The 25,406-nt window shown below is 51.0% G+C and overlaps 10 protein-coding genes across 10 annotated transcripts; 3 read left to right on the top strand and 7 right to left on the bottom strand.

Annotated features, from left to right (window-relative positions):
* Positions 1-1,158: 1,158 nt before the first annotated feature.
* BCR37DRAFT_389178 (uncharacterized protein) lies at positions 1,159-2,367 on the bottom strand (the record flags this gene model as incomplete). Its single annotated transcript, XM_040870705.1, has 1 exon — positions 1,159-2,367. One exon carries the CDS (start codon positions 2,365-2,367, stop codon positions 1,159-1,161), a length of 1,209 nt encoding a protein of 402 aa, XP_040722990.1.
* A 336-nt stretch (positions 2,368-2,703) lies between these two features.
* BCR37DRAFT_394985 (uncharacterized protein) lies at positions 2,704-5,934 on the top strand (the record flags this gene model as incomplete). The annotated part of the gene is made up of 3 exons (XM_040871553.1): positions 2,704-3,785; positions 4,414-4,522; positions 4,564-5,934. The coding sequence occupies 3 exons, from the start codon at positions 2,704-2,706 to the stop codon at positions 5,932-5,934; spliced, it is 2,562 nt and encodes an 853-aa protein (XP_040722989.1).
* Positions 5,935-6,055: 121 nt separating this feature from the next.
* Positions 6,056-7,153, bottom strand: BCR37DRAFT_394984 (glycosyl hydrolase catalytic core-domain-containing protein; the record flags this gene model as incomplete). The annotated part of the gene is made up of 1 exon (XM_040871552.1): positions 6,056-7,153. The coding sequence occupies one exon, from the start codon at positions 7,151-7,153 to the stop codon at positions 6,056-6,058; it is 1,098 nt and encodes a 365-aa protein (XP_040722988.1).
* A 1,246-nt stretch (positions 7,154-8,399) lies between these two features.
* On the bottom strand, positions 8,400-10,662 carry BCR37DRAFT_394983 (uncharacterized protein; the record flags this gene model as incomplete). Its single annotated transcript, XM_040871551.1, has 2 exons — positions 8,400-9,796; positions 9,846-10,662. 2 exons carry the CDS (start codon positions 10,660-10,662, stop codon positions 8,400-8,402), a joined length of 2,214 nt encoding a protein of 737 aa, XP_040722987.1.
* Positions 10,391-11,885, bottom strand: BCR37DRAFT_153585 (uncharacterized protein). Its single transcript, XM_040866121.1, has one exon. The coding sequence runs from the start codon at positions 11,689-11,691 to the stop codon at positions 10,822-10,824; it is 870 nt and encodes a 289-aa protein (XP_040722986.1). The 5' UTR covers positions 11,692-11,885; the 3' UTR covers positions 10,391-10,821.
* A 214-nt stretch (positions 11,886-12,099) lies between these two features.
* On the bottom strand, positions 12,100-13,869 carry BCR37DRAFT_382878 (uncharacterized protein). Its single transcript, XM_040869971.1, has one exon. It carries the CDS (start codon positions 13,680-13,682, stop codon positions 12,387-12,389), a length of 1,296 nt encoding a protein of 431 aa, XP_040722985.1. The 5' UTR covers positions 13,683-13,869; the 3' UTR covers positions 12,100-12,386.
* Positions 13,870-14,039: 170 nt separating this feature from the next.
* On the bottom strand, positions 14,040-15,429 carry BCR37DRAFT_382877 (argininosuccinate synthetase). The gene has a single exon (XM_040869970.1). The coding sequence runs from the start codon at positions 15,367-15,369 to the stop codon at positions 14,134-14,136; it is 1,236 nt and encodes a 411-aa protein (XP_040722984.1). The 5' UTR covers positions 15,370-15,429; the 3' UTR covers positions 14,040-14,133.
* An 88-nt stretch (positions 15,430-15,517) lies between these two features.
* On the top strand, positions 15,518-16,075 carry BCR37DRAFT_382875 (DNA-directed RNA polymerase). The gene is made up of 3 exons (XM_040869969.1): positions 15,518-15,634; positions 15,699-15,796; positions 15,836-16,075. Exons 1-3 carry the CDS (start codon positions 15,584-15,586, stop codon positions 16,026-16,028), a joined length of 342 nt encoding a protein of 113 aa, XP_040722983.1. The 5' UTR covers positions 15,518-15,583; the 3' UTR covers positions 16,029-16,075.
* Positions 16,067-20,524, bottom strand: BCR37DRAFT_382871 (CNH domain-containing protein). Its single transcript, XM_040869968.1, has 2 exons — positions 16,825-20,524; positions 16,067-16,788 (listed from the first exon to the last, which is right to left on the bottom strand). The coding sequence occupies exons 1-2, from the start codon at positions 20,235-20,237 to the stop codon at positions 16,089-16,091; spliced, it is 4,113 nt and encodes a 1,370-aa protein (XP_040722982.1). The 5' UTR covers positions 20,238-20,524; the 3' UTR covers positions 16,067-16,088.
* A 260-nt stretch (positions 20,525-20,784) lies between these two features.
* Positions 20,785-25,220, top strand: BCR37DRAFT_400589 (CNH domain-containing protein). The gene is made up of 2 exons (XM_040871811.1): positions 20,785-23,702; positions 23,740-25,220. Exons 1-2 carry the CDS (start codon positions 21,021-21,023, stop codon positions 25,096-25,098), a joined length of 4,041 nt encoding a protein of 1,346 aa, XP_040722981.1. The 5' UTR covers positions 20,785-21,020; the 3' UTR covers positions 25,099-25,220.
* The last annotated feature ends 186 nt before the right edge of the window (positions 25,221-25,406 follow it).

The following is a 25,406-nucleotide window of genomic DNA, read 5'->3' as shown; positions in this document are numbered from 1 at the left end:
ACGGAACTCATTTTTATTCACACACGCATTGCCCTCTGGGGTCTATCGATGCAAGCGTGAGATGTTCATAGGAGAAAACCAGTGAAAATCTTAAAGTGAGGTCACCACGTCAGCCTGGCTTCTCACTGATTGTCCTGTATACGCCTGCTTAGCGAGGCATCTACTGCACTTACCTGCGCTGAGGCTAAGTCCTCCTTGAACAATCTCTCTATTCAAAAGAAACAACCCTAGCAGGCACAAGTCTCATGTCCTATGGGGCCATTGCCACTTCACGACGTCTGTGATCGAGCCGAAGTAGTTCTACGCAGTTCTCACAGTCTCAGCTGACAACATCTCCGGCGGTTTGCTACGATACTGACATGGACGTATCGCAAAGCGTGTTTGAAGACGATACTGACGAGGCAAGTACAGCTAAGCTCACAAACAGTAGTGATATTGTGAATTTGCAAAAGGATGATTCCCTCCTCAAGGCTGTGGGTGGTCCAAACGCCAAGCCAGTACTGAGGTGCCTGGGATGTATCTCAGTTTTTATCAATCACGGGGACCTAGCTTCACAAAATCATCACTGTGAATGAACTTGACCGTGCCTTGCTTGTCCTTAGCAGCGTCTCCAGTCACATCTTGCTATGCATTGCGAATCGTCTCGAACGGCCGGAAAATGTTGTCGGGTGAAACTGTGAAATTGCGTAGAACTGTCTTCGCGGATGACAGATGTCGTGAAACTGACAGTGAGTCTATGACAAATAAGACTTGTAAACACTGCGGCTGATTCATTCTGCGTCGGAGGCTGTTCACCGAGAACTCAGCTTCATTTGCACAAGTCAAATAACCACAAGGCTTCTTTCAACATCAAAACGCGACAATTGCAAAGCCTTTTCAAAGAAAGGTAAAGTTGATTACCAAAACAAGAATCTTTTTCAAATAGCAATGTTCAAGCTGATCTCAGTGGAGGTGTTTGAATTTGATGAGTTGATAGCAGTCAGCAGATTGTTAATGTTTTCATTGAAGACTATGAATTAGACAGTGAGAACGCGCTTATAATTTCTGGTTTCATCAGCTGCAGTTGTGGCCTCAAGGACCTTTGTGTCTAGCTTCCTTCAACCCATCCACTGAGTCACTGCAGCTGAGCACCTGAGCGTGAACGTCATTCCAGAGCTTTCAAATGGGGCACCCATATCCTTGCATTTCTTCAGGCTCATATGCATCAGGCCACTCAGGGTCAGTATTGCAATGAACTTGCCAAGAATTGAAAAGATTTTGCAAGTTTTCCGAATTGCCCAGGCGCCACTGTTGGGAAATCCATTCTTGATCAATATGCTCGGATACAACACGATTTGTGACACCCCTCAGAGCGGAACTCGAAACCTGGCACGTTGGATAAGCTTCCAAAGGGTGTTTTGGACATTCTAGTTTGTTGTTCCTGATGTCCTCTTTTGTGCAAAGACAGCCTTCAGGGAGAACAACTTCTTTCGCGCAGGGGATCATGACTTCAAGCACTTTATGCTCCTTCACCTGCCAGCCGAATCTTTCAAACTTTTTTTTGATCTCCTCGATACTGCACTTTAAGGTGTCTGCTTTGATTTTGAAATGATCCAAATCGGTTTGGGGAGCCGCTGGATGAATCTGGTAACGTTTACCTCCTTTGACCTTTTTCATGGGCATGGTAATCGAATCAAACCCAATGACCATTTCGCAAATGCACGTATGTCCTAAGCCGACGTAAGGGCAATCTGGAGCCGTGCAAAACAGACCTTCAGGATGATCGTTGTAAGATTTGTGCATAGTTCGAAAATGATTACTCCTTATGCAAGCTTGGTTGCCAGAGTACGTATAATAGTCGAGAACAAGGTGTGCTGCGAATCCATTGGTCTGTTTGGTGCAAAAGGTGGGGCAGTCTTGATTTGCGGCTGCAGATGCAGTTGAGCTCTCTGTATTGCTGCCCTCATCGTTGTTGATACGCAAAGACTGTGCCTTCACGAGTGATAGAGAGGCGTTATAGCACATACACGCAGACTTGTACGTCATGGGAAGGATAGATAACGGCAATTTGTATTGCGATCCATCGTGCAGCTTATGTTCCGCGGCTGGAGCTGAATGCAGAAGGGAGTTTTGATGAGTTGAGCTCGAAGATGCTGACGTTTTCACACCAAGAACGACGTTGGATATGCCCAAGCTTGCCAAAGTGTATGCTGCAAGGATGATGAAATGCAGCATGGCTATTGTGATAGGGACTGTGTGCGCTTGAAGAACAGTGGAGTGCAGTAGCCCAGTGAATTTCTGCGCAGAGCATAGCCGCATTGCACCTTGCAAGACATATGGTGTCAGGAGAACATACAGCGTATGCCATATGTTGCTCTGCGCATGCATAGATGTTTCGCGGCCTGAAAGTGGATCAGCTCCTCCCTGCGACTTCACTTTGCTCTTGTGAATTGGCTCAAATCGCAATTACTTTCGTGGATATCCTGCAGCTGCTGCAAATATCTCTGCCACAGAGCGAATGTGGTCTGATGGCTTCACAGCTGGCTGTACATGTTGAGTGAACGGAAATAGAAAGCCTGAAATATCAGCCCCTAGAACTGATAAAGCATGGCATCCCCTGAGCAGTTTCAGCAGACCCTGAGGCCAAGAGACCAACTGGACGGGCCATCCTAAGACGCCCTTCAACTCGTCTTTTGTGCGAACGGCTTCAGGCCCACTCTTATCATGGGCATCAGCAATACAATTCTGAGGCTCTGTGTTCTAGCTTCCGCTGGGCTGGCCTTTCAAAACTATGACGGAGACTCTGCCTATCATGAAAAAGGGAAGCAACTTGATCCTAATCAAGCAGCTAAGGGTGACCCACGACCTCTTTCAAGCGCAGACAAAGGCCTGCTCACTTGTCGATCCATTGCGATGGTCTATGAAAAGGTGCTCCCCTTGAGGGAGGACGACGACGCCAAGAAATTGAATTGTGAAAGAAGATGTGCTCTCGAGTATTGGTTGGCGGTGTCGGTAATTGATCTAGCACATGAGGATCCTGTCGAAGACACTGCTGAGGAGGAAGGAGGTTCGGAAGAGCACTATCGCCGAGGCGCTCGCGAGCCTTGTCTTGCCGAAGACGACCTGACTTGCGCTGATTACACATGGGAAGAGTTCGATGTTGGTTTTTGGAGCCCGTCAAAAAGGACGGAGGTCGCAGGAGGTACAAGAAGCACACTGGCGGCTGATCAGCGTCGTGCTACACAAGCTTGTGAACTTCTCAACAGGGCACGCGAGGTTTTGTCTGAGGAACCTGGAGTCGTGGACAAAGCCGGTATCTCAGGTTCTGGTGTCAGTCCTGCGTTTCATTCTGCAGGTACGCGTATTGACCGGATCCGTCGCGATCGAACCATCAAAAGAGTCATCAAATTGGCGATCCAAGCTATGATGCATCTTGTCTGCCTTTCCCCTCATGTGGATGAATTTGACTTGCCTGTGGATTCGCCTGTGGATTCGCCTGTACTTGGAGCTAAAAAAGAGGCGCCTGCGACGACGAAGGTGTGTATGTGCTATCTCACGTTGTCTCCCGCCAAGGTCTATGAATCTTTCGAGGCTGCCAACATATTTTCTGGGGCATCGAAAGAAACAAAAGCAACTGCGAGCCCGGAATGGTACCTCAGAATTCCTGTCACTGATCAAGGACCTTCCTGCGATCCACGGTCTGTTGGCCAGCGCCACACACTCACGCTTGATGGGTGGCTATTTCGCGATGCCACTGTGCTCTACGACAAGATTGACTGCCATTCGTCCAATCACCCCGACGTCATGTATGAATGTAAGTGTAACGCCACGACTCCGGGTTTTTATGGAGCTTCAGCCAATCACTTGCATGAACGACCTCGCGAGGCAGCTAAGAGGCATTGTTACTTACTTCCATCTTGGTACGATGATTATCTGCAAGCTGAGAAAGACAGACTTGCCAGACTGCGACTAGGCACCTCTTCTCACCCTTCCCATATGGTCAAACGGTCGACCGCTGATCTGGAGTCTCCAGTCGCACCTCTCAGATTCGAGAATACTACGCTCTCGTCTGCGCATTGATCGTCTGCGTCTAGCCTTCAGATATACGCTGCATACTTCACTGTTCTGCAGCTGATTCTGTAAGCTGACATGCTCAGTTTCCCTCTTCATATGCATCAATAACCTCCGGTCTCTGACCTCTGACCTCTTCTGTAAGTGCGGAGCCTCGCCTACTGGTCCGCATGACTCAATGTGACTGCTTCTTTCACAGCCGTCTGCGCCTCACCATGCGCCACATGTCTGTCACCTTTGTCGCCATGACGCCGTCCAAGAAGTTGCAAGAACCAGCAAGTGGACAGACTCGATACTTACCCGATCTCGCTCCTTGAACACGCGGACTGGACTGCTTGTGTCTTCTTGCTCTCATCTGCAAAGGGCCCTGTCAGGAACCATGGAGAAGCGCTCGATTGGCTTCGGCTTTTTTGGCAAGACTCGCGGGCGCAAAGCTCGATCGGCCCTCGAGCAGGCAGAGATGCAGGCCAAGGTATGTTGGACCTTGTTCATTTGACGGTTCTGATAGTATAGGTCGCCATCAAAGGCAACAAAACACACGTTTGGGGTGAGGAAGGAAGCGCACGGATATCCTCTGATTGCGCACAGAGCACGACGCCCGCCTTGTCAAGTCTCGCACCACCGCTGGCTTCCATGCTCAACGATCGAGAGATGCTCGGCTCGAAGTTTGAGATGAATGCTGAAGCTTTGAACAATGAAGCATGTACTGCTGAGCAAACGCCAGTCCTGCCAGAGCTACCAGGACCCATTTCGCCGCTCAGCGATCCAGTGTTGCCGATCCTCGAAGTGCCTGCAGCGCCTGCGTTGCAACAGACCATTCGCAAGCAATTTTCATTTTGCCCGTCGACTCTGTCTGTTCGCGAATCAAGCATCCCTCCGCTTGTGAGCCTTCGCGAGCAAGCCGAGGCGCGACAAGGATCCATGCGTTCATTATCGACATCGTCAAGCGGCCTCTACTCACCCTATCCACGACACTCCGCTGCAGCTGCCTCAAAATCAAACCCATCGCTTGTTAATCGATCGCGCTCATACGGGTCCAGTCGCATTCTCTCCATGAATCAGCCAACACGACGAAGCAGTACCAGCCACAGTGTGCTGTCTGATCAACATGTTTCGATTTACGGTGATGATGAAAGTGACTTTGAGCTGGAAGGCCCACGTTCGCCTCATGGATCATTGCGCTACAGCCATTCTCTCATTTCACGCACATCGCACGAGCGAACAGCTCTTGGATCTCAGCTAGGATCGACTCTGTCATTAGATGGTGGCATGCCTGAACAAATTTGCCTGGCACCTGTGCCAGATGCACTTCGAACGACTCCGATCACGGTCCCCGCAAATCAAGCATTTCGAACAGGCACATTCGATGCAGATGAGTATGAGCTTGGGGATGATGATGACATGTCTTCGGTCTCTGGCATGAGTGTCTTTTCTTCACTGGGTGATTCGGAAGAGCTTGTCACCTCGTCGCAACGTCAATCGAGTCAATTCGATGGTGAGCCTGGACTCACTGCAGACTTGCATCCAGGACTTCGCAGAGCAAGTGTCAAGAGATCCATGCGTGTGAGCTATCAGGAAAGTGGCGATGGCGGCTACATTGTTGAACGCCGGCATCGTCGCAAATCCTCAATCCCTGTTACAAACAATACTGCCCTGCCGTCCATCTCAATTGGGCCTGTCGATGACCGCAGGGATTCTGATGATTTTGGGGCCTCGCCCCAATCACCTATTGACCCAGCCGAGGAGGCCTGGGCGAGCAAAGTGCAGAACATCGCCACAGTTCTGGCTGGCTCGCCAAGTCAGATAATGAGCGATGCTGCAGCGGTGGTAGAAGAAGGTGATTGGGTTGTTGAACGAGAGTATGTTCCAAGCGGCGGGATATAGTTTGGAATTCAATTTATGAGCCACTTTTGGGGCTGCGACGGCGAATGCGATTGAAGCTTTTTTTCTTGTTTTTAGACATCACTACACGCTATATGTATCGTTGAAAAATCGCTAGAAACGATCAAAGAGAAAGATAGTACTTGCCAAGGTCAGACAAACTATTGCCGTCCGAGGTGACGAGCATGTTTTGCCGGCCGAGGCTGTTATCTGTGATTTGCAACGCACCAAACCAAGCATACTTCTCAAGCCAGTCGAGTGATTCGAGATACGGCACAGCTTGGCCCATGAATGTCTTGACATCTGCAGCAGACGGGTTACCAGCTGCATTCCAATTTGTTGCGGCAAACTCAGTGAGCCATACTTTCCTGGTTGGGAAGGCGGCATGGACTGCTTGAAGCTGAGTCTTGAGGAGATCCATGTTGGGTCCATACCAATGAATCTGAATAACATCAATGCTATCCGCAAAGCCACCATTGCTTGCAAGTGTCATGAACTCTTGCAGCCAAGGAAGACCGCTACCACCGTTCGTAATAGCAGGCGTAGTCAACAAGCCAATAGCACCAGACTTTCGTAGAGGTACGAGGGTATTCTGGTACGCAGCTGCAGCCTGTGCAGCCGACATGGTCGCCTGACTTGCTGCATCTGGTTCATTGAAACCCAACAAGGTCGAACCCTTGGCAATGTTATTGACGTTTGCCATGTTATCGAGGGACCATTGTTGTGGTAGGAACTCGGCCGTCATGCCAGGACTTGATCTGGAGTTCCAATTGAAGTACCAATGGATGCCATCTGCTTTGCCAAAGAGGGAGGCCATGTTTTGTTTGTTTTCGCTCGGCCAGGCAATACCCTTCTTGCCGCCTGAAGAGACAGGTGCAGCTGAAGCAGCCGGGGCTGATGTCGCGGTCCGAAGAGTGCTGGGCGTCTTTGCCGGTGTAGTGATTGGCTTCGCTGGCGTCGTAGGGACAATAGCTTGTGCAATGTTGTTGACAGCAGTCAAAAGACCAGCTAGTGGTGTAGCTTTAGGCTGGTTGGCCATGCTCAGGTATGTGCCAGGAAGCAGACCTCCTGCGGCAGTCTCCGTGATGTACTGTGTAACAAAGTGTGTCATGTAAACAATCTCATCCTCGGGAAGAGCTTCGCGAGCATGGTGCTGGTGTCCTGGCCTAGCATTGATAGTACTGATGGCTGACAAAGCTGAGAGCAGTAGTGTCCACTGCATGATGGAAGATGTGTTGAGAAGGAAGACTTGCACTGGCCAGCAGTGTCGAATATAAGCAGGTCTGGCTTCGAGTAGCAGACGGCGCTTCGTCAGGAGCGTGAAAGACGAGAAGTGGTTGATGAGTGAAATGACACTCAAGCAGCTAGAGAACAAAGAGATTTTGTGGAAGCAGTCAGGGAGCAACAATATATGCTGGACAAGGCCTGGGTTTTGTTGCAAAGCTGTGCAAGAGATGCTAGACTGTGGGCAGGCGAGGCCAAGCCAGGAGGTAGAGAGTGATGATGCCGAGTGCAGCAGCCAAGTGGGTCTACATAAGCAAATCACGATGGCTAGTGCCCCTCTTATTGTGAGCGGCCCAGCAGTACAGTTGCATGTCTTAGTCAGAGAGCGTCTGAGCGGGTAGTAGTTCTTCCAGGCTGCCGATGCATGCCACGCATCTTGGCTGCGTGGCCCTGGCTTGGAGCTGTTGCAGTGCGCGGTGTCGGGTGGGTGTAGGCTTCTCCTCGCTTCGCTGCCGCCATTTCCCCTCTCTGCGAATTTGTCTCCTTGGCGGAACTTACACATCCACGCACAGGTAGCATCGATCGGAGGGTACGGGCTGTGCCGGGAGCATTTGGCTAATGGGACTATACACCATATGGAACTGATATGGTACATGCTCCGTCCACGATTACTTAAGACCTTGCTGCAAAGACCGTGCGAGGTGTCGTCAGTGCAACTTCTGATGACTTGATGACACCGAATGATCTACATGACTACTTGTGCCTTGTGCAAAAGGCGGTGACTTGATGACACCGAATGATCTACATGACTACTTGTGCCTTGTGCAAAAGGCGGTTCTGTGTGTATAGCCTAGCAAGGCTTGAACTGTTGCTATAATGCTGAAATGCTTGTGGGTAAGGCCTATCTGCACGGACACCAAGTGCTGCGCTCTGCAAAGCTTGCTCTTTCGACATTATAATCGTTCTGAAGCATGAGTTTGACACAGTCGAGCGGCCGCAGTTCATTGCACGCCAAGTGCCAAGCTTTTACAGCACTCTGATCGTATTTGGCTAAGGGTCCGAGACGGAGCGTCCTCAGTAGTAGCAATCAGTTATGAAGAGACCTCCAAGCTACTATACACAAACCCAATGCTATCTAAAAGTACAACTAGCGTCAATCGCTAACGAAAGATGAGATCTATGCTCATGTAAGGATAACCCAGAATGTTGAAGGCCAGCAAAAACAGTGATTTGGGCAGCAATGTTCAATAGACCCGCTCGCTGCGTTCCGTGTATCCCACGCGTCTCTTGAGCCTCGCAGGTGGACTCTCTATTGGCGTCATTGAGAGTCTACCAACCGTCAATGGCGACATGTCCTTACGCACCGTCTTGAGGACCGTCAAAGCAGGCGATCGCAATCGTACCGTCATCGCGGCATTATTCAAAGCATTCCCAGATTGTTCCTGGAGCGGACTACCGCCTGCAAGTTGTCCAGAAACTATACGGCCAGACGACCGAGTGATGGGACAAATGTTGACGGGCGAGGATTTTGGCGTTTGTGCAGGGATCTCCGAGACTGATGTCTGTTTTGCTGGTGTCCGTCGTGGTGTTGTTGGCGCCTGGTTTTCGTTACGGCTTGTGAGGAATGGACGCACATTCGCTGGTGAGAGTTGTGTGAATGGAGATGCCCGTTTGCGAACAGTCTTAAATCCAGAAACGCTTGCATCCCTCGCCTCTTCAATGTGCATTTTGTTGCTGAAAGTCTTGCGTGCGCACTGAGCTGGATGCGAGCCGATGAATGGAGTCGTTTTCTCACTTGGCGCAAACGGTAGACGTCGACTCAAGTGTGGATTCATCCTTGCTGGCGGTCGCACTGTATTGAAAGGTGTTGGGACTGGAGGATCCGGAATGAGGTACTGCTCGATTGGCGGCAAGTCCAAACATGCAGTGGCACCAGTCGATGATTGAGCAAAGTCTTTTGCTTTTGGAATCGTACCACGGCGTGCAACATGCTGCTTTGAGACACGCAACCTGGATAGAGCATGGTCTTTTGATGTTTGAGTAGGTGCAGCCATTGTGGAAGACTGTGACGAGTCGAGCGAAGAAACGACGTGAGCGTTCGATCGATCCTGAAATAATCGAGCTCGCGAGAGCCTGATGGATTGTGGTACAGGCGAACTGACATTCACAACACTACTGGGATCGCTGTATTGGTAGAACGTCGGATCTGCGCTTCTAGGCGAGGATGTGGGTGTTTGACCTTGCAAAGCGAGACGACCACGACGCCAACGATGCGCTGAGCGAGGTGTGATGTTGGGATGCAAGGGTGCCGTCATGAAGGATGCACGAGATTGCTGCGCATTGTGTTTGCGAAGCTGACCTCTTGACCAAAGACCATGTTGCAAAACAGCAGGTTCGTGCGATGCTTGCCAAAGTCGTTCGCATGGTACAGATGGCTGCATCGGGCGGTTTCGCACTGCTCGACGCGTTTCCAGTGTGGCAAGACGAGCTCGGCACGCTTGCAGGTCCTGCTCTAGCTCGCGAATCCTGCAGTCTGCAAGTTTGTCCAGATTCAGCTTTTCAATGAGCAGCTCGAGTGATTCAAAGTAGCCTGCTGGATGCGTGTCGTGTCCATCGAATGATAACGCTGGTGTGCTTGCTTCTGTCATCGTGTCAGTACGAAACATGGCATCACGCATACTTGGGCATACCTGGTTCATGTTTGAAGAGCCAATCAAACGTATGATCCGCACAATCCAATACAGGCATCTCTGTAGTCCCTTCGAAACGACACGGTTCAAATCGTTCCAATGCTGCATCTCCATCACAAGCAGCGAACCAGTCTTTCACCTCATCTGCGAGTTGCAGAGACTTGCGCGTTAGTGTCAGGATGCGCGAAACGGGTGATCGGTGTCTTGGTGGTGGCGAGGGTGTCTTGACCATTCGAAAATCCGCAGGTACAGGCGACGAGACATCTTGAGATGCACCATCTTCCTGTGTACTGGGAAGAGGTACATGATCGAGCCAAAAGGGAAGTGGTCCCAAGTCTGTTTCGAGCATGGCAACACAAGCTTGTCTTTCACCGTCTTGTACGAGATCGAAACACGAGTGCTCAACGTCGTCTTCGTGGACGCTGTCGTGGTCGTCAGCGTGTGGCGTCCCGAGTATCCTGGTCTCATCGTTGACTCGCGCGCCTTCTGATGGTGTCGCCACTGCAGAGTCATCCTTCTCACGTACTGCATGCGCCTGCGACTGTACGGCTGCGTCAGGGTCCTTGGGGGCATCGAGTGCGACCGCAACAGCTTTCTTGATACGCATCGATTCGAAGCGCATCTTTGCTTGTAGCTGCGCATTATAGTGTCCAAGACGTGCCTCCTCTTCCTTATCCTCTGTTGCAGCAGCTGTCTTGATCGATTCACGGTGTGTAGGGAGTCTGGCTCGAGGAAGTGTCTGCTTGCGCTGTCGCTTGACGGTTGCAAGTCCATTCTCTGCAGTGATGAGGGAAGCGTAGAGTGTATCTCTTGACATACTCTGAAGGATGCTCTATGAGCGATGAAGGAAAGTAGAAGGCTGAAGAAGCAGGACTATCCAAAAGGTGTCACTGGTCAAGGGGTCAAGAGTAGGAAGATGTTGTTACAAGAAAGAGACACTATCTGAGAACATGTGTACAGCAGAGAATGGGTTGATCTAGATGGAGATGCTGTTGCTCTGGCCAATCACCGGATCGACTGACCGTAGCTTATACCGATGCAATGGCCTGCGATGACCCTCATTCTCCTTGTTGACATCCACACCTTGCTCGAAAGTCTGATCCACTATCGCTTCGTAGCTGGTGGGATCCCGCAACACCGTGAGATGGCCAGTCGTGACCTGACGACGGCTAGCGAGACGTCCAGGAGCCGATTGGACGGAATCAGGTCGTGTCGTTGAGGAAGCGAACGGTAGACAAGGACGTGGCGGTGTCAGTAGTGCAACAAGCGTATTGTTGCCTTGTCCCTGCTTATACGGATGCATTGGTAGAGTGGCCTGCTCAGTAGGAGTTATGGCGCTATCCATCATTGTACGCAACACAGATCTCTCTGCATCAGTCGCAGTCGGCGTTCCCTGTTTGAGGGGCGACGGCGAAATAGGCGGTGCTGCAGGCGGACTCAATAAAGAATGGCTCGTGATGGTCGTTGGGGAGACTGAAAGTCGTGAACGTTCAGTAAGTGAAGCGAGGGGTGTTGGACGTTTTCGAGGACTCGTCCTGCCTTCTCGCATCAGGAGCGTTCCTGGCGATTGGTATGTAGGCGTTGACAGGAACGCGTGCGTATGTGGTCGTTTGAGCGGTGAACTACCGAGTCTGGGAGAACTGCCATGGATAGAAGACACAGCAGGCTGATCATATGATAGCTTAACAGCTGGCGAGTCGATGAAGACTTGGGCTTTGGGCTTCTTGGGCGAGGCAGAGCGGGAAGAGAGAGCATGTTTACTTGGGCTCGTAGGAGCTGTCTGCTGAACGTTGTGTTTTGCAAGTGCGCCCTTTTTTGGGGAGAGAGGTACTCTGAATGAGTCCATAGCTGTAGCTAGTCTTGATGAAGCAGAAGAGAGCAGGATAAGTAGCAAGCTAAGTACCTCTAGGAAGGGGTCTGTTTGGGTGTTGCTCAAGTCGCGTCGCGTCCAGAAATTCGAAATTTCAATTTTCCCGACACGCGACTAAACACAGCTCATGCCAGGCATGCCTCCCACTGGGCCCAAGTCTTGCAAGGAACATGAAGGGTTCAGGGCAGCAGACAATGTGAAGAACAGCTACGATCACTGTTATGGTGTTGCAGTGCATTCTATGACACGCGACGTATTGAACAAGTGGGCGGTCAAGCCCGGTATATGCATCCTGCTGGTGTCTGCTACTGGCGCTCACGAGATATGCTGATCACTCCTGGTGCAATCGCATCTAGCTTCATCCATGTATTCCTGCTGCCCACTGTCAACTTCGCTGCAGTGTCGCTCCCACGTAGTGCGAGAATTGCTGTACTGTAGAAGTCCAGCACTTCGGGACAGCCTAGTAAAGTGTTGCTTCATAGCTTGCATCGACATAGGTTTGTTTCAGAACTTCCCATGCGATACGTCGGCAAAGACAAGGAAGGGGCTGTTGAATGTTTCTCAAATCGCAAAGAATCAGAAAGTTGACGTCGTCTGATTCAGGGGAAGAGAAGATGGACTCTATAAACGACTATAAGATACCATAAGCTTGTAGAGTCATCCGAGAGAGCCTAGTTCTGCAGCTTGTTCTTCAGCACCATCCAAAGCAATCTGCCACGCTCGCTGCGCAACGCAAGCGTCAGCAAAACCACCATAATAGGCCACTTGAAGAACAAGGTCGAGTAGTGCACCGTATCCTTAAGCCAAGCGAACCAGGGCATATATTTACCACGCAAGTTGAACACAGCACCCGTACGCTGCATAAAGGCCAAAAAGTCACCTGTGCTATCCTCCGTTGAGGGGAATACATCCACCACACCTTGCGATGGCTCCATAATCGACAAGGCACGTCCATTGGCCAAAGCAAACTCATTCGGCTTTTCAGCAACAGGGCTTGGACAGGTCAAAAACAATGCTGCACGTACAACATCATTGATATCAGCATACACGGTACCTGCCAAAACAAGCTTGACTTTAGCATCAATGATACCAGTCTTGACGAACCAAGGGTGGATACTGTTGACGCGAACACCTTCTGCTGGTGATGTACGACGGAGTGATCGCATGAGACCCAGCATACCGTGTTTCGCGGCAGTATACTCTGGTGCGCCTGGAATCTCACCGAGCGATGCCATGGAACCCAACAAGACGAGTGCCGAATCGCGCGGTTTACCCTGGTGTGCCGGATTGGCATTGTATGCTGGCGACCTGCGGAAATAGTAGTGTGCCAACTTGACTGTAAAGAATTGAGAGCGCAAGTTGATGTCGAGTGTGCGTAGGCGTGGTTCATTCAAATTGTCTTCAATAAAGAAGCCCATCTCCGTGACACCGGCATTGGCAACGACGATATCAATACGGCCACCACCACCGGGAATTTCAGTACGCTTGAAGGCCACCTCAAACAAATTGCACTGATCCTTCCAACTGAGATTGTTGCACTGCACGAATCGCAACTTTGGGTGTGCAGCAGCGAGCTTTTCGCCATTGACTTTATCCAAATCACCAATCGTCACATAACAGCCCAGTTCAAGATACTTGAGCGCCATTTGCCTGCCAAGTCCACCAGCACCGCCTGTAATCACAACATGTTTGTTCCTAACATAACTCGTGTCTGGTTGTCCACGGGTATGGATGGGTGGTGAAATGAGACTTTTACCACGCGCAGTGAACTCCTTGAATTGCTGTTTAGCTTCATCGCTGCCTTCAGGGAACTCCTTGATGTCATCCTTTGTGATGAAGTTTGGGAAACTCTGGGCGTGGGAGAGGGCAGATTGAGCAATAGGCGCATCGGGTGCTGCTGCGGGTGAGCTAGCAGAGATGTTTTGGGGTGCTGCTGCAGCCGGGTTGTTTGCATTGGGTGCAGACATGCTGTAGGATGATGTCTTGACGGTAAAGAGTAGGGGCCTGGCTCTAGCTAGGTAGAGTACTTGAAGTCGGGAGCTGGTGCAAGTTGAGTTGAAAGTGTGGGGTCCGCCGCCTGCTCAATTTCGCCGAAGTCGAAGTCGAGACCTACACTGAGACTACACTGAGCCTACAGCGACAACTCAGCGACTACTCAGTGACAGTTAATGTCCTGGTCTCATAGCTGCCAAGCTGTCCCTTTATACAAGATCATCCCTGAGTTCACGTGTCAGCATAGCCTGCCCAACAAGTCTAGCTGGCGTGACAAAGCGCTAGAGTCTAGACTCAACATTTCTGTTGTGCTATGCAACGCATGGTCTTCAGGGGTAGTGCTGTGTCTAAGCATGGGGCTGGGTGAGAAGTGATTGAAAACAAGATCGATAGCGAACAGTCCTCGAGTCTACGACTTCTCTATAGCTACTTGCCCTGAATCTTGGCATTCACCTGTGCCCACTTCTTGAATCGGATACTCGACACCTCAATGAAGCCAGTCGACCAAGCTGGGTCAAATCCACCAAGCTGATCCATCGAAGCACCTTCCTCATCATACAGCGAGTACTCAGACGACCGACCCAGAATACGAACGCTGCCCTTGTACAGTGACAATCGTACATTACCAGTCACGCTGACCTGCGATGCCTTGATGGCCGGCAGCAACATTTGCGTGAGTGGCGAAAAGTAAGCACCATTGTACAGCAATTCCGAAAACTTTGGCGTAATGAATTGATCTCGCGTTGCACGCACATCCCGATCAAGCGTCAAGCCTTCCAAATCAATGTGAGCAGCTCGCAAGATGGTGAGTGCTGGTGTTTCATAACAGCCACGAGACTTGACGCCGATGAAACGGTTCTCAACAATATCAATACGTCCGACACCGTGCTTCCTAGCCAGTTTGTTGAATGTCAGGAACATCTCGAGCGGATCTGTCGATGCTTCGCCATCATTCAAGACAAGCTTCACGGGGATACCTTCCTTGAAGTCAATCGACAGCTCTTCGGGCGTGTCGGGTGCTTTCCTGGGGTCAACCGTCAACTTCCACATATCATCGGGAGGTGTGGTGTTGGGATCTTCCAGGATACCAGCTTCATACGAGATGTGCGCCAAATTCTCATCCTCAGAGAAAGGTTTGGCTGCCGTCTGCGAAACAGGAATACCACGCGAAGCAGCAAAGTCAAGCAATGCGCTACGACCGACGAATCGGTTGTAGAAGGCTGGGTCACGCCAGGGTGCAATCACCTTGATGTCTGGTTTCAATGCATAAAACGCCAACTCGAAACGCACCTGGTCATTGCCCTTTCCCGTACAACCATGCGAAACAAAGCCACAACCCGTTCGTTCAGCAACAGCAATCTGTGCACGTGCAATGATGGGTCGAGCGAGTGCAGTGCCGAGCATGTAGACATTCTCATAGATGGCATTGCATTGAATGGCCGGGTGACAAATCTCAGTGACAAACTCACTTCGAACATCTTCGATGTGGACTTCCTTGCAACCAATCTTGAGGGCCTTGGCACGAGCAGCTTCAAAGTCTTCCTCTTGACCGATATTGGCCATAAAGGCAATCACCTCGTAGCCTTGCTCGATGAGCCAGCCTGCAATGCAGGAGGTGTCGAGACCACCGGAGTATGCGAGACAGACTTTTCCTTTGCTCATGGTGGTTGTGAGTGTACAGAAACGCTATAGGACTTAGCTGGTGTCGGGTGTAGCTGACAGCTCTCTTGATCGGGCGAGAGATAAGAATTCTCTCACGCGGCACCGATAAAAAAGTTGACTCGGCTCCAGCAGCCCAGCTACAACTACAACTGTGTGTATAAAACGCTACTACTGCTGCAACTGCTACAACTGCTATTACCCTCATCTAGCTCTCATGGAAGGCCGGCAACATCAAAACATCTCTTCACAGCCAAAATTTAAAATCGTGAGAATGCTCGCTGGTGCTCTTCATTGCTACTGGCTTTTTTGAACGCTCGCTGACCTTACAGCTTCCTGGCGCAGCTGCTGACGGTACTGCTTCTACATTTCAGTTCGCACATGAGGATCACACACTTGGCAATGCACTTCGCTACATAATCATGAAAAAGTACGTGCCTACTACCCATGCAACATCACTAATGCGCAGTCCCGAAGTTGAGCTTTGCGGTTACGGTATTCCGCATCCCTCAGAACCGCTCATGAATCTGCGTATACAGACCAAGAGTGAAAGTCACACTGCACTGGCTGCACTTGAAAAGGGACTCGACGACCTGACTGATTTGTGCGATGCGGTTCAGGAGAAGTTTGAAGCTGAGCTGGATCACATTGGCCGGACGTAATCTTCTCTGCATAGCATACTGTACAATACAATCATCTACTTCACAAGGTTCGTTGATACATTAACGCAATCGAAGCTCCAAGACAACTTGTCGACCTGCTTTGAACGGATGTGCCATGGCAAGCATAACGCCTCGCGACGCCACATCCTCACTGCCAGAACCAGTCAGACCACCACCTGCACTGCTATAAGGCAAAATCCGTACATCCTTACCCGTGATGACCTGTCGCAATCGCCGCTTTTCAACATTCCAAACTTCCACGAAACTCGGACCAGCAGCGACAATGTAATTGCCTAGCAAGACAGCATGCTGGGGTCGTCCTTCCCATTCAAGGGTATACGCTCGTGAGAGTTGTCCATATTTGTCGACAAATAACGCACAGGCCGTGTAACAGCAAAGAAACTCACCTTCCACGGGATTACCCTGTGCGTCGGGCGGACTAGAGGCCAGGCGATAGGTGCCAAGTGGTCGTGCACCGTCAATTCTTGCCTTGAGTGAAGCAGTAGCCGGAGATGTCAGATCCGGAATCGTCATGGGCTGTTTTGAGTCGAGACTCAGGATCTCAAAGCCACGCGAACAGCGTACACAAATGGTGCTGCGAAGGTATTGCATACCGTAGCAATCAGCAGGAATGAAGAATTGGTCAAAGTCGCGAAAGAAATCTGTGCCACTGCCAGAGTGAGTCGACTTTCTGAAGAGTGACCGATTCTCTTGCTTGCGACCAACAACAGGTTCCAGTGCCTTGAAGACGGACGTGCCACTATTGTTAGCATTGCTGGTACAGATCAGTACTTACTTGTCGCGTTTCTTGTAGACAACGAGCAAACGGTCCTTCATGATCCCAACCTCGAAAAAGCCAACATCCTTACTGCCACTCAACTTTTGCGGTACTCGTTTCTTCTTTTGCCCAGGTTGAGGATAGAGCAGGTCGTCCAGCTGATAGGCAGTCAGACTCTTATCTGCCAAGACCATGGCACATCCAAATTGCTCGAGCACAGCAACTTGCGTGACTCTTGGAAAGGAAGCAACTTTTGTCCAAACAGAGGCAGCAGCACCATGGATGACGGCATGATACAGTCCATCGTCCGTACCAAGCATAAGCATATCCTCACCTGCACTACCTCGAAACATAGTGGCACACTGGACACGTGCAAAAGTCAGTGGTTGCGTATTGAGTTGCACGGCAGGTGCTTGCTGTAATGCCAGCTCGAGCGTATTTTCTGGCGGTCGTAATGCGGCAGGACTAGGTCGTGCATCAGCAACCCCTGCACTCGTCAAGCCAAGACCTTCTGGATTATAGCTGCCGAATGCCTCTGTTGCGCAGAGCTGTATCCTGAATGGTTCAGCATGCTTGTACTTTTGAAACCTGTCTTGCTTGGCTTTGCGAATAGCTTCCACCCATGCAGCGCGTGCTCCAGCCGTTTCTGCATACAAAGTCCATTTCTCATCACCATCGTGCTTCTCCCAGCGACCAGCATGCTTCACTGTGAATGGGAAGAGCATTTTTGAATTGTCTCTCGATATGCCGGGTGAGTTGGTGGATGTGACGGTGAGCGTGTGCGAGAGTTCGCTCGGCGACTTGGCAGATTCCGTCGTACTCAATGAGAAGCTGGAATCATGCGTGAAGCGACGCCCTGATGCATCCATTGGCGATGCAATACTGTGCGTCATTGTGCCACCCAAGATTTTAGAGGTGGACGCCTTGTAAATGATTTCATCATAGTCCTCAACAACCAGATAGTCAATAGGAATCGGTGGCCGTGATAAGACCCGACCTGGACCATCTCGAGAGCTCTTCAAACACAACATGTAGTGATCCAGCAAGACCAATTCACGCGTCTGCCATTCAAGATGCGACTCAGACTTGCGCTGAAGGTGCTCACGTCGCAACATAGCTCGACCAGTCTCCAGTAATCCTAGATCGCGTTTCGGCACACGCCAGACAATCTGTTCATGCAAATCCATCAGCATGATTTTATTCTCTGCACGTTCAACACAGCTGTTGCACGCATGACAGACTTCTTGCACAGCAGAAATTGCTCGACCAAGCATGCCATACTCGCGATCATCTTGCGGTGTCTTTTTGAGGACATCACTGAGTAAGAGTGCATATCGCTGCAAACGACGCGTTGGTGCGCCCATATAAGAAAACAAGTCAAGTTTTTTAGTTCGAGGGTCTTGCTCACACTGTGCAAGCCACCGTTGTGTCGCTGGATCCCGCGCCTTTCGTGAACGTACAGCACGATCGGCATGTCGTAGATTGGCTGCATATTGCAAATAAGTATCCTTGGCGAGTTCTATCCAGGAGATGAAGAGATCGCCAAGATTTTGGACACAGGGACCCTGTTCACTTTGACGGGCTCGAAGGGCTGGTTCGAGGTGCTGTTCAGAGAGCATCAAGAGTCGTGGAACCAGTCCAAAGAGGAGATTTCCTACTTCTTGTTGTCCAACGTGCCCAGCGACAAAGGAATCGCTGTAGACATCCGTCAAGACTTTGAGGGTCTCGATGTAGTCTCGTTCGGAATACACCACTTCATGAATCTGATACTGTCGTTGAATTTCATCCTTGGAAAGCGTCTTGAGTAACTCTGAATCCCCCGACAGCCCCCAGAACGCCGCCCAATCTTCACGATTCACAACGGCAGATTGCTGTGTGTGTCTAGCAGGGGTGCGTGAGCAACGAGACGCATAGCAGCGATAGGGACCATCCTGACAATATGGCGCATAGCATCCATGACCTGTCAGGAGTGGCAAGACGCCATCACCGACATCGGTCGCGAATCGCAACGTCTCAGCGCCTCGCTCGATTTGGACCAGCTCACCAGCGGAGAAGAGAGAGTCTAGTAAACTCTGTGCCACCTTTTCAGCTTGGATAATAGAGAGTGTTGGTACATGATGTGTGAAAAGACCCACGAGTGCAACCGAGATGTTGGCTGATGTTGGATCTTGCAGTGTGGTGTAGAGCCAAAGGAAGACATTTGATCGCGACCAGACGTGCGAGCAGCAATCGTAGTCTGCTGAAGATAAAACCTGCTGGGTCATCGAAACGGCTGCAGGTTGCGGCGATTGTGTGCGTGTAGGCCGACGATCAAGTCGAGCACCGAGTTGGTCGAGCGTCACAACACTGCCGGACCGACGATGATCATCTCCATGTATTCGCGGGAACGTTGCACTTTGCCTTGATTTTGCAAAGTGCTCATCCACAGGCGGTAAAGGCGATCGTTGAGGCGATGGAAGCGGTCTACCAGGCATAGCACGCAGAGTCTCGGCTGATTCCTCTAGGAAATGGTTGAGTGATGCTTGCTTTGCATGGCCTGATTGGGTAGTCAAAGCTGGCAAGGAGCCAGAACGTTGAAAGTATCCACTCTTGGGCGGAGAATGCGCCAGAGCATAACTCGAGGATGGTACAGGTGGCAAGGTCTTGTAGCCTCCCGACGAGATGGATGTTGTGGAGCGTCGGTGGTGCTCAGGTTCCTGGTGATATGCAGAGACAGCATCCCATGCGGTGATCGAATCATCGCTTGTATAGCTATAAGCGCCTGCGTCGTTGGCGTTGCCTCTACTCAAGGGCGTCGGCAGAGGTCGTGCAGATTGAGGGGAATAAGGCGACTCGAGCGATGCATAGGTACTTTCGCGGTGCATTTGCACAGGATCTCCATATCCCTGCTGTACTCCAGTGCCACGTTGGTCCACTTGTGCTTCGTACGCATCGTACATATCAACAGGGTACGGCTCTTCAAGCGGCTGTTGATATAAGCTCTCATACATCCTTCGCGATGATTCCTGCGGTTGCCATGGCTGAGACTCAAAGGAAAGATCACGCGTCAATGGATGCGGCGGTGCATAGCCTGCAGAGGAGAGTCGGTGTTGACTAGCACTGCTGCGTCTTCGTCTGGTTGCAGGCGCTTCGTCATGCAGAGTATAGCTCATTGGCGACTCTGGCATGCTCAATAGAGGCGGCGGACAAGGAAGCGGCCTAGTGCCATGTGAGGCCTGCTGCGTGAAGCCTTCATCAGGCTCATAAGCATGCGTATCATAGTCGTTTGCGTGCATGTACGCGCCATGTGCCGCTGGCGCATCTAAACGAAACGCATCGCTGTCAATATATACGCCGTCTCTGCGTCCGTCTGTCTCATAGCTCGCCTGACGTGCAAGGAACGTCGGGCTATAGGAGCTGGGCTTTGGCGGCCGTTGCGGGTAGCTGCTCATCGCCCAGACACCCTGGTGATTTCAACCTTTCACAGTGCTTGTCGCTTGATACACGTTGACCTGGGAACCTCCGTGACACGTTGAATAGAGGCGACCTTGTTGACTGGCGCTGATGAAGGGAGTATCAGGAGCGCGACAAATAGAAGTTGATGCTAGGCCGTTTGCGGATGAGCGCTTGGGCGATGGAAGGAGGACAAGAGAGACGAGGCGATCGGGATAGGCAGGCTGGCACGATGGCAATGGAGGCCGGCCCACCGCTAGAGGGCGATGTTGGCGCGATGATGTCGTTGCTGCTGTATGCTGAGCTTGAGGCTTGGACGAGTCACCCAGCAGAGTACAGACTTTGATGAGCAGGGATATGAGGAGGGCCGGAGAAGATAGAGATGCTATGAAGACTGGCTAGAGCAGAAGGCCTTGTATGATCCTTGTCTATGACACTTGCATGGGCTATCTCTTGTGTGAATACTTTGTACTTGCCATGAACGAGGCCTCTATTGAAGGAACTGTCTGAGGCTGCTGTTCATTAGCCAGGGCAGATCTAGAGCAGCTATAGAGCATATCCAGAGCATATCCAGCGCATATCTCGTTTGTGACAGAGGCAGCAGCGTAGGAGTCGTCGCCAATCTCAAAACGCTTCCAACACTCGCACCCGACAGCGACCAGGAAGTGTATCCTCATCATCATCATCCACCGGCTGGCTGTCTGTTGCGCATCAGTCCTCACCCTCATTCAAGGCACTCAACATCCACGCATCTTTGGCCGCAGCACTTCGCCACAGTCTCCATGGCGGCGCGGCAGGACGTCTTCCAAAACATCTTTGGCAATGAGCGAGTCGCCGACCGTCAAGGGGCCCAGCCGCAACGGCAGTATCCAATCGCCCATCCACCGAGCCGGCCTTATACCTCTGGTGCAAGTCGCGAGGATCCCTATCGAACGCGATCCTTGCAAAGTGCAGGCCAAGCACATCCAAGTATGCCGCATCCACAACAACAGCAACAGACCCACCCGGCGTCCTCGTCTGGTGCGCCTCAAGCTGTCCAGCAGAATGGATTCCGTGGTATGCCGCCAGGCCATCTGCATGCAGCGCAACAAGGCATGCCACTCGATAGACCGCTCCATCTGCCAGGAGGACGCATGGTCCCGCAGTCGGCACCCGTTCAACCGTCACCGTATCCAGGTTCCCATCGGTCTGGACAGCCTGTATTGCAGCAGCAGCAGCAGCAGCAACAGCAAGGATACCCGCCGCATGCGCAACCGCAACGGATGCCCTCAGAATCGTACTTTCAACCTGGCCTACAAACACAACAAGCGTACGCGCCGCAACATCCCTCACAACAGGCCCAAGTGTATGACTATGATCGTGCTCAATCCCTCCAATATCGTGATGAACGGCCAATGATGCCTAGACCGGGAGCGAGTGGTCGCACGGCGAGCATGGGTTATCTTGTCCAACATCCGCAAGACGTCCAACCGCCACAAGCCCACGCTGCCGGGTATGCGCAACCACAATCTGCGTATCCCGAGGAGTATGGATCAAACACAGGATCAAGGCGTCCAACAGATCACCGACAGGAGAATCACATGCCGCCTGTGGAGCAGCTACGGTTGCAACCTCGTGCTGATTCGCGGCACCCGCCGTCTGGTACCATCCTCGAAGAACCCGGTGCCCGTGCAAGTCAACCAAATCGATCCTTCTCCTCCTCCACCCAAGCAACACAAGTCGGCAAACTTTCCGATTCACGCAGTTACAGCATGACATCTACCTCCACCAAAGTCACTGGCGATAGAACATTTAGTTTCTCAGCCTCAACGACCACATTGCAGGAGAAGCGGCCGTCGTATGCTTCCAACAAGTCTGCGCATGCAGGAGCAAGCAGTCAGGCCGTATATACCACGTCGAAACGCGCGCCGATGGTGTATCCCGCTCTGCTCTCGCGCGTCGCTGATGCATTCCGGCAAAAGATTTTGCTCTCTGAAAAGCACAAGGATGGGCTTTCCTACAAAGACGCCTTTCTGGGGTGCGATGCAGTGGATGTGATTGCCTACATTATCAAGACGACAGACCGCAATCTAGCCTTGTTGCTGGGTCGTGCATTGGATGCTCAAAAGTTTATCCACGACGTGACGTATGACCATCGTTTGCGCGATTCTGCCCATGAAGTCTATCAGTTCAGGGATAACTTGACCGCTGGCTTCTCAGATGACCAAACGCCCGTCGCTGGTCAGCAACATGCACAAGGACATCCACTTCATGCGAGTGCGTCACATGATCGGAAACGGCCCTCACGCGCACCGACGGTCGATAGCGTCGACTCTGCCATGCTCGAACAAGGCATCGCCTTGCGTGACCCAGGCGCTGCACTCCTTGCTGAAGACGATTTACCCAATGGTGTCTTTACGCTGCTAACGGAATGTTACTCTCCGACGTGTACGCGGGATCGATTGTGCTACAGTATTGCGTGTCCTCGACGACTTGAACAACAGGCCAGATTGAATATGCGACCGACACCTGGTTTGAAGCGTGCTGAATCGCGTGGTAGTTTGAGCGAGTTGGCGGATGGTCAACAAGACAACAAACTCTGGCAGCATATGGTGAGTCCTGCCATTTTCAATACGGTAGATGAAGAGGAACGGAAACGACAGGAAGTCATTTGTGAGGCCATCTACACGGAACGTGATTTCGTTAAGGATCTCGAGTACCTGCGTGACTTTTGGATCAAACCACTCAAGACGGGTACGGTCATTCCTGAAGCGCGGCGAGATCGCTTTGTGCGATCAGTGTTTTCGAATGTGCTCGAGGTGCATAATGTCAATTCACGACTTGCTGAAGCCTTGACGCACCGTCAACATGCACAGCCAGTCATCCAGGAAATCGGCGACATCTTTTTGGAATTCATTCCGCACTTTGATCCATTCATCAAGTATGGCAGTCAGCAATTGCAGGCCAAGTTTGAGTTTGAACGGGAGAAGAGTACGAACCCTGCGTTTGCCAAGTTTGTGGAGGAGACGGAAAGGATGAAGGAGTCTCGCAAGCTGGAACTCAATGGTTACTTGACGAAACCGACTACACGTCTGGGTCGTTATCCAATCATTCTTGAGACTATTGCAAAGCACACAAAGGACAGCAATCCCGACAAGGTCAACATTCCAAAAGCTGTCATCTCCATCAAGAGTTTCCTGGAAAAGGTCAATATTGAAGCGGGCCGTGCAAGCAATCGCTTTGAATTGATGCAGCTGCAGCAACAATTAGTCAACAAGCCTGGCGAACCGGATCCCAATCTCAAGCTCACGGATGAGAATCGTCAATTGATTCACAAGGGTGCCCTTAAGAAGAAGAACGTCGGCAATGCAAATGCCGGCACAGACGCGTCGTCGGATGTACAAGTCTTTTTGTTTGATCACGCCCTCCTCATGGTCAAAGCAAAGACAATGAATAAGCGCGAAACGCTCAAAGTTCATCGCAAGGTATGCTCTCGTCGTCTTCGGCGCACGCTAACATCAGCCTATTCCACTTGAATTACTCGTTATACAAAGAACAGCAGAAGATTTGCTTGAAGCACAACAATCAAAAGCTGCGCTCGCCAAACGACCTTCTTCCTCGCTTCTGCCTGGTGGCAACAAGTCTAGCATTGGCATCTCTTCCAAGTCAAACTTTGACAATACCAAGGGCTTTGCCATCACCTTCCAACATCTCGGCAGACGTGGCTACGCCATCACACTGTACGCAACCACCTACATTAATCGGAAAAAGTGGCTCGAGATCATTGATGCGCAATGTCGAGCGCTTCGAGAGCGTCAGTCTGTCTTTTCACTTGTGGTTGTTTGTGAGCGGTACTTTACCGGTACCAATAAAGTTCAATGCGTCGTGCCGTATGATGGTGGGCGTAAGCTGATTTACGGTACAGACAATGGTATCTACGTTTCTGAGCGCAAGCCAAATAGCTTGTCTCGTGCAACGCCTGTACGCGTCTTGGCGATTCAAGGTGCAACGCAGATTGATGTCATTGAAGAGTATGGTATTCTGCTAGTCCTTCAAGACAAGACACTCGTCTCCTTCAATATGGAGGCGTTGGATGTCAATGACAACAATATCACAAACAAGCGGCCAAAGAAGGTCTCAAGTCATGCTACATTCTTCAAGGCGGGCGTATGCTTGGGTAGAGTCCTTGTATGCGTCGTCAAGTCTTCAGTTCTGTCCTCTACGATTAAGGTGTTTGAGCCTGTGGATCACAAGGGAATTGGCAAAAAGCAGCCAGCATTCCGCAAATTGCTTGCTGGAGGCAATGACCTCAAGGTTTTCAAGGAGTTTTACATTCCAACCGAGTCGACATCCATCCACTTTCTCAAGTCGAAACTCTGCGTCGGCTGTGCAAAAGGATTTGAGGTCGTTTCGCTCGAGAATCTGGAGACACAGTCATTGCTTGATCCAGCAGATTCTTCACTTGATCTCTTTCAACGACGCGAGAATGTGCGCCCCATTGCCATCTACCGTCTCAATGGTGAATTCCTACTCTGCTACGACGAATTCGCCTTTTACGTCAATAGAAATGGCTGGCGTGCACGACCAGAGTGGGTCATCCACTGGGAAGGTATTTGCGAAGCAACCGCATTGCATTACCCGTATATTCTCGCATTTGAGCCTTCCTTTGTGGAGATTTATCATGTCGAGACGGGCAGTTTGGTGCAGATTGTACCTGGCAACCACCTTCGACTCGTCCATGAAGGACGCGGCAAGATGGGTGAAGGTGGTGAGATTTTGATTGTGAGTGATGGCACAGAGATGGGACAAGACAGCGTTGTCAGTGCATTGAGCTTATCGGCCAACTTGGTGTCGCCGACACGGGACAAGATGCTCGAGTGAGACGAAGTGTAGAGGTATTGAGGCATGATTTCTGTGTTGGTACTGCTAGACAGTCGTGATAGATGCAGTCTCGGGACGTTAGATTAGGCTTTGTGCATACATTTCTGGAAGACTTGCTTGTGATACATGTACTTACTTGATGCCTGGCAAGTCATGACTTGAGGTCTGGCATTTTGCCCTGCTGGGCCAGGGGAATAGGATTTTTGCCAGTGTCAAAGGATTCGGTGAACTGCTCTCTGCAGCTGCTACACTGCCAACAACTGCTCTGCACATGGCCTTCATCAAAGCTGCATAACTTGCGCGTATTT

Source organism: Protomyces lactucae-debilis (assembly GCF_002105105.1).
Source record: "Protomyces lactucae-debilis strain 12-1054 chromosome Unknown BCR37scaffold_20, whole genome shotgun sequence".
Lineage (NCBI taxonomy): Eukaryota > Fungi > Ascomycota > Taphrinomycetes > Taphrinales > Protomycetaceae > Protomyces > Protomyces lactucae-debilis.
Note: the sequence above shows the minus strand (reverse complement) of the source record. Positions and strands in the feature narration are given on the sequence as shown.

Coding starts and splice junctions, on each gene's coding strand:
- BCR37DRAFT_153585 (XM_040866121.1), bottom strand. CDS start 11,691: ATGGACTCATTCAGAGTACCTCTCTCCCCAAAAAAGGGCGCACTTGCA.
- BCR37DRAFT_382878 (XM_040869971.1), bottom strand. CDS start 13,682: ATGTCTGCACCCAATGCAAACAACCCGGCTGCAGCAGCACCCCAAAAC.
- BCR37DRAFT_382877 (XM_040869970.1), bottom strand. CDS start 15,369: ATGAGCAAAGGAAAAGTCTGTCTCGCATACTCCGGTGGTCTCGACACC.
- BCR37DRAFT_382875 (XM_040869969.1), top strand. CDS start 15,584: ATGGAAGGCCGGCAACATCAAAACATCTCTTCACAGCCAAAATTTAAA. Junction 15,635..15,698: donor CACAGCCAAAATTTAAAATC/GTGAGAATGCTC, acceptor CTGACCTTACAG/CTTCCTGGCGCAGCTGCTGA. Junction 15,797..15,835: donor CGCTACATAATCATGAAAAA/GTACGTGCCTAC, acceptor ACTAATGCGCAG/TCCCGAAGTTGAGCTTTGCG.
- BCR37DRAFT_382871 (XM_040869968.1), bottom strand. CDS start 20,237: ATGAGCAGCTACCCGCAACGGCCGCCAAAGCCCAGCTCCTATAGCCCG. Junction 16,789..16,824: donor GTCTACAAGAAACGCGACAA/GTAAGTACTGAT, acceptor TGCTAACAATAG/TGGCACGTCCGTCTTCAAGG.
- BCR37DRAFT_400589 (XM_040871811.1), top strand. CDS start 21,021: ATGGCGGCGCGGCAGGACGTCTTCCAAAACATCTTTGGCAATGAGCGA. Junction 23,703..23,739: donor CGCTCAAAGTTCATCGCAAG/GTATGCTCTCGT, acceptor CGCTAACATCAG/CCTATTCCACTTGAATTACT.